The sequence below is a fragment of the Loa loa genome (genome assembly GCF_000183805.2).
Source record: "Loa loa unplaced genomic scaffold supercont3.380, whole genome shotgun sequence".
NCBI lineage: Eukaryota > Metazoa > Nematoda > Chromadorea > Rhabditida > Onchocercidae > Loa > Loa loa.
The window spans coordinates 18,108-25,062 of record NW_018108560.1 but is presented as its reverse complement, the minus strand read 5'-3'; the positions used below and the strand labels follow the sequence as shown (position 1 = coordinate 25,062).

At 28.6% G+C, this 6,955-nt stretch overlaps 1 protein-coding gene across 1 annotated transcript in view; it reads right to left on the bottom strand.

Annotated features, from left to right (window-relative positions):
* The window catches only part of LOAG_18585 (major antigen), a 25,729-nt gene that overhangs the window by 4,779 nt on the left and 13,995 nt on the right, over window positions 1–6,955 (bottom strand). The window contains exons 27-40 of the mRNA XM_020451247.1: window positions 6,370–6,519; window positions 6,203–6,260; window positions 5,892–5,980; window positions 5,504–5,624; window positions 5,051–5,214; window positions 4,679–4,858; window positions 3,831–4,022; window positions 3,123–3,329; window positions 2,750–2,950; window positions 2,533–2,634; window positions 2,103–2,246; window positions 1,600–1,799; window positions 1,288–1,400; window positions 816–1,066 (exon numbers count right to left, since the gene is read on the bottom strand). Coding sequence (XP_020304987.1) covers window positions 816–1,066; window positions 1,288–1,400; window positions 1,600–1,799; window positions 2,103–2,246; window positions 2,533–2,634; window positions 2,750–2,950; window positions 3,123–3,329; window positions 3,831–4,022; window positions 4,679–4,858; window positions 5,051–5,214; window positions 5,504–5,624; window positions 5,892–5,980; window positions 6,203–6,260; window positions 6,370–6,519 — 2,172 coding nt within the window. The remainder of the gene's footprint in view (window positions 1–815; window positions 1,067–1,287; window positions 1,401–1,599; window positions 1,800–2,102; window positions 2,247–2,532; window positions 2,635–2,749; window positions 2,951–3,122; window positions 3,330–3,830; window positions 4,023–4,678; window positions 4,859–5,050; window positions 5,215–5,503; window positions 5,625–5,891; window positions 5,981–6,202; window positions 6,261–6,369; window positions 6,520–6,955) is intronic.

Below are 6,955 nucleotides of genomic sequence, written 5' to 3'. Positions count from 1 at the left end.
AATAATAATAATAATTAATAATAATAATAATAATAATAATAATAGTAATAATAATAATAATAATAATAATAATAATAATAATAATAATAATAATAATAATAATAGACAATAATAATAATAATAATAATAATAATAATAATAATAATAATAATAATAATAATAATAATAATAATAATAATAAGCGCTATTTAATAATCATTGTATTTAATAATAATAGTGGTAAATAAAAATAATTAACGATATTTAATAATTATTACTGGTCACGATAATTAATAAGTAACCATTCAGAAAGAAGCCAGTGACAAATGCCAATGGAAGCGTTTATGGTTATCAGTTTATGGATAAATATAATGTTGATGGCGATTACAAGCGGTAAATCAAATAGCCAAATGACGATTGCGGATATGCAAATGATGCGATGTGATGTGTGACATACAATTACGTTATTTAGCTTGTGAAATACTGATGTGACAATTGCGCATCTTAGCAGCAGGACGAGAAAAAGAAAAGACTAGGAGAAGCGTTAAAAAAGTAAATATAGCAAAAATTGTATGCAACCGTTTTTAATACCTTAATTAGCACTCTTTCCTTTTTTTTTTTGCATGAATTTCTATTAAGCGAATTAAAATAACAAAGATAATGGGCTGGATGACCATTACCTTCCTTATTTTAATTTTTAAGGTAGTGGGATTCTATTCCCACAATTTAAAAAAAATGGAAAAATCAAATGGAAAGGAATATTGATTATCGATATTTGCCGTCGTCTTATTTATTTATACTTGATTATCAGTTTGTTGCTGGGGAGCATCATGAACCTGCTGCTGTTGCTCAAATGTCGCACCCTGGCCAACTTCACTCAACGATAATGAACCACCTTCACCATCGACTTGTCTGATACCCTTACCGGAATCATTTCCTCCCCCCTCACTGCCCTTGGCAGTTTGAGAGGAGATTACATCACCATCACTTCGTTCGGTCTGATATAAGCTGCTTCCGGTGGTTACTGTTATTGCTGTACCGGAAGTCCGGTTTCCGCCACCATATGGATAGCTACTTTCAGGTCGGTCTACAAATTTATTAATTGTCTCAAAAATAGTAATGTTAAAATCTATATTTTTTTGTAATATATTTCGTCACACAATTACGATGTATTCATTTGTTATGATATTAAAAATTGATCAGATTTTTGCTGTTACCATCTCTTACAATAATCTAATAATTAATTCTGACAACAACTTAAATCATTATATATTTTAACTGAGAAAAAGAATGCAAAACCGAACAAACCGGAATGTTTCAGGATAATCTTTGAACTATCCATAACATTTGGATCAAAACCGGATGAACCGAGAGTAAAAGATGGCGTGCCAAAATATGTACTGTACGAATTTATTGTTCGACTAAAAAAACAGTTCGATCAATATTCTAATTCCATTTATCAAATCAATATTTTTATGTGTGCACAATTAATTCCCTTCCTTCTCTTTATCAATCACTTGTACTTACCTTCCAAAATTATCAGCTCATCTGATGAAGTAACAGTGAATAGCGAATGGATGTAATAACTATAATTAAGTGATAATCAAATAATTAACTTACTCATATAAATCATATCCTTCTGGACTACCCGAAAAGCTCACATTCAATCTGTTCATTTCACCACTTAATATTTTATCACTAATTTCACGACGTCGACGACGTTCACTATTCAACTGATCACGCATAATGTTTAATTGATTTTCCAGCTGATTGATTCGGCTCTTCAGTGAACGTTCACGATTATCAATTATTCGTTCGATCTAATATTTGCAAAATAAAATTCAAAAGAAAAAAACGAAAAAAACAAAATTGTAAAATTTCATTTTTAAAAGTAATTCTTGGTTTCAATAATATCCACCATATTACATAATATTATATCTAATAAATTGAGAAAAAAAATGAAAAAGGAGTAATATTCGAAAAAAAAGTAATATATCCTTATTAGACATAATGTTAAGTAACACTGATATTATAATACATCATTATCATTATAAAAGAATTTTTCTCCGGAAGCATTTTCCGAAAGGAAAAAGAATGGAAAACAAGATAAGCATTACTGCAACCTGTAATTTTTCGGTTTTCATATTTTGCACGAATTTGTCGTGTTCGTCACGTTGCTTATTTGTAAGTTGTACCAGGCGATTACCATTGTCTAATTCAAGTTGCGCGATTTGTTGTTGCAATTGTGCGCAGTTACGATGCAATTCCTTAGAAGAAAAAAATGAAAAAAACTAAGAGGAAAAGAACTAACGTTAAAATTTGAATCAAATATTCTAAACTAATTTATTTTTAAAATATAGTATCTTTTTTTTTTTTGAATAATACTGATCTTTATGCCACAAAAACTATCTAATTATCTGAAACTTATAGAATCACTGGAAAATTTTTAAACTTTAAATCATAAAAATTTTTCACATTTGATATCTAATTTGTACCTATCTACTACTAAATGATTGAATGACGACAATATTTAGGGAAAACAAATTTAGAAACTTTATTTTCTCGTTCCAGTGCACTCAGGGAATTTTCAATTGCTTCGCGTTGCAGCGATGCTTCATGAAGAATCTTTTCCACTGTTCGTTTTTCCTCCTCAAGCTATAAATAATTTAAATAATTTTTATAAAAAGTTTTTCTTGATTTAAAAATAAATGAATAATGCAACTAACAAGCATTTTTTTTAATTTAAAAATAAATGAATAATGCAACTAACAAGCTCGATGCGTTTGATTAATGATAAACGGATTTTCTCGAGCTCATCATATTTGTCGCTAATGATTTTCTTTTCCGTTTCCATTCGTGCTAAACGTCGTTGTACATCACGGAGATTATTTTGTAGCGTATTACGTTCACTTAACGCTGACGATAATTGTTGTCGAATTTCGGTTTCGATTGTTCGCTGTTGTGATACTGCCTACAAATTATACGTAAATTAACGCAATAAAACTTGAAATATTACTTATTGGAAAGAAAATTTGATAAAATTACTATGAATTACTCAGAGCAATATTATTCAATGAGCAAATGTCAAACTTGAGATTAATTTTAAAAAAATTGAAATTAAAGATAACTTTTAAACAAATTACCTTTTCCAAGCTATGCAATCTATTTGCAAGGCGTTTCTTATCATTTTCAGCATCATTCAAATGTCGCTGAAGATCCGTTATACGATTTCCGCTATCAGTGAACCGTTGTTTCATATCTCGTAATTCGGAACGTGCAATCAATAGCTCACTTTCAAGTTGTTGTCTTCGACTATTTGCATTTGACAAATCATTCTGAGTACTTTCAAGCTAAAAAAGAAATTATTTTCCTTCCGGTTTTGATATAATTTTAGGAAAAGAAAGTAAATCGTCTATGTCACCCAAGATCTACCAAATCCGCGTCATCCAAGACCTATAAAATTTATGTCATTCAAAATCAATAAAACCTGTGTCGTCCATGGATTTATAAAAATTGAATAATTATTTTAGAAAAATTCCTCTGATCTAACTAGCTCGATGAATTTTCGCTGATTTTTTATTTGCTTAATTGAAATAATCGATATGAAAACCGCATGCAATAACAATTTTAAACATTTTCAACAATAAAAATGGACTTCTACTCATTTCGCCAATTTATTTTAGCAAAATTAGGAAATATTAATCGATAAATTTTGAAACATGATGAGATCATAAAAGTGTTTTTTTCAATGCAAAATTTTTATTGGAAAACAAGGTAAGACAGAGAAGAAATTTGGCAATAGAAAATGTTAAAATAGAAATTCGTCATTGTAATGGAATATTAAAAACTACCTGATCTTTCAGAATTTGATTATCACTGATAACACGTAAATTCTGATCGATAGTTCGTCGAAGTTCTGCTTCATTTGTTGATGCTTTGATTAAATCTTTTTTCAAACGATCGTTATCATCCCTTATATCAGTATTTGTACTTTCGGTTTGCTGAAGCCGACCAGCAAGCTCGCGTACTTTTTCATTAAGAGTCTGTAAAATCAAATAATAACTCAATAATAATATCATTATTTAGAAATTTGAAATAAACAATTCTTGAAAAATTACGTAAAATTATATGCAGCAAAAGAACAATGAGAGTTTGCTTTTTTCTCTAAGTGATTTTTTTTTCGTTTTCCTTTTTTACCTAAGTAGTGGCTATTATTACCTACAATAGCCAGAACATTGTAAGGATTGAAAAAAAATTTAAATAAGCCGTTACGATTTCAAGTTACGAATATGACTATCGAGAATTTCATGTTCAGGTCAAAGACCAAATGTGAATTAAAAAGTAGAATAAGCCATAAAAATTCAGATCTATTAAAATTTAAATGAGTATGAATCATAGAAATATGAAAAAAGGCTGCTGGTGCTCACAACTATTCAACGATGACAACATTCATCAAGTCCAAATGAAATTGACTGATATGAACCGAACCATTCAGTTATTTCCCAAAAATTCGTCAAACATTTATGGTCGATTTATGATGCAAATTATAGAATCATTTTAATTCTATCATCCATTTTTCCGAATAATAATTAATAAAATTAAGCGATAAAAAGATGATGCAAAATATTTCATTGAATTAAAGCAAAATTGTTGAAATTTTTGGAAAATTCCAAAAAGAAAAGAAAATGAAAAAACAAACATTTCGTTCAGTTTCGAAATTCGCTAATAATAAGCGAATTTGTTGTGATTCGTTTTCCTGATCTTTCAATTTACTTTCCAGATGAAACTTGTGTGCATACCATTGCTCTTCATGATCATGAAGCACTCCTAAATCACCTTGTGCTGTTTCCAAATCTTTACGCAAATTTCGAACAAGTTCCTGAAATTTCGAAAAAGAAAAATTAAATAAAATTGAAACATTCGCTTAATTCATATCAAATTCTTTCCCTCTTTCTCTCTCGCATTTCATTCTTTGTGTGTCTTCAAAAAAAGAATCTCCCCTATTTTTTGATTCTTTTCTTTTTGTTTCCTTTGCAAAAAATAATTTTCTTTTTCAATTTTAAATTCCTACATTAAGCTGACGTATTTGCGCTTCTTTTCCACGTGCTTCCATTTCAAATTTTGCTATTCTCAATTTCATATGACGTCTTTCTTCATCACGCTGTTTGAGCGCTTCCTCTTGTGAGCGAAGAAGTTGTTTGGCTGATGATAAGCGCATTTCCAATGCACGTCTGTCTGGAATTATCAATCGTTTACACTGTTTGTAATGTAATTAATAATTCCAGAAATGAATTATTTTGAAAGAGAGAAGGAAGAAAATGACTAAGACCAAACATGTTGCACACTTAAGGCAAGTAATGATTTTGAAATACGAGTATGCCAAATAATTTAATAAATGGCAAAACAATCAACTGATTAAATTGAACTTAAGTTTTCAACCACAAATATAATAAATAACTAGGTCTATGAATAAATATATTTTGTTTTGCAATTTGTTATCAATTAATTAAGATCAATCAGTTACCATCTTCAACGTCCACTAGTTGATCTTCGATATTCTTGAAAATCGTTTCCTGTTTGTTAATTTTAATATGTGATTCAACACCCTTTTTCTTTATTCGATCAAGCGCTTCACGATATTCATTCTGGAATGATTTTCGAATTACCTCTAAATAATCTAAACAATAATGTCGTTTTCGTACGTTAAGCTGAATGAATCTCTCTAAAGATGAGTTTCCATTCTTAGGTAAAAGATTTTCATCCGGAATCTCATGAATTCCGAAAACTTTTTTGTCCAAAATATGAACATTGAACAATATGAACATTAAATCAAACTTTTAACATATATTTAGTACAAATGAAACTAACAGTTGCGATATTATCTAAGAATTCAATAAGCATTTAAAAATTACCCGTTCCAATTCAAGTTTTTCGACACGTCCAATTAGCTTTTGTATATTTGTATCAAGCTCGCTGACATCAAATCTTTCCTTGGTTTTATCTAATAAAACATTAATTATTACATTTTTTGATAATACAGTGTGAAGATACAAAAAATTGAAACCTAATTAATTTTAATTATTTAATTAAACTTAATTAATTAATCAACTTAATTATATTTTATTCAATTTACTTCTCGAAATCTCAAATTGCACAGTATTAGAAAGTAATGCAGTGAAGCAAGATTCGAACTGATTAATTGATTAATGATGCTCGTGCTTACCATCAGGTGATTTCTGAGCTTGCTGCACTGTATCTTTTTTTTCTTCGATAGATCCATCCTTTAATTTAATCCATAATTAATTTAAATTTTGAAACGAATTTTCTATTGAAAGATAGTTAAACTTCAAATTTAAAGATTTTAATTGTTTAATCAAATCAACCAACTACATCGATCATGAATCGATTTATCACAACGGTGCGATCGACCATCGAGTGAAGACGACGTAATGCATCGCGTAACATATCACGGTCATTTTCTACAGTCATATAATTTTGTTGTAAGGTTATAAGATATTGTTCCGCATTGTCCAATCGAGACTGGAAAAAAATTTGTTGCAATTTTTTAATTATAATTTTGAATAGAAAAAACATTAGGAAGAAAAACAGATGAAAGAAAATGGGAAATATTAGAAGTTTCCAACTTTCAAAAATTGCAAAAAAAATTTTAAAGAAATAAGAGAGAAGTAAATTTAAAAAAATTAAATCTAAAATTAAAAAAGAGGTAATAATAAATGGATAACATCAATTATCACAGATAACTGATAAAATCTTAACAAGTCATTGCATTTCGGTCAAAATTTTGCTTGTTTTACAATAAGTACTTCACAAATTAAAGAATTTATAAAAATTTCCCAATTAATTATTTTTTATGCATACTGTTGATCATTATTATTGCTTATTTGTTATTATTAATAATAATTATTCTTGTCGACTGCTGTTGCACTCATTTAAAGAATTATTAAGAAGAAAATGA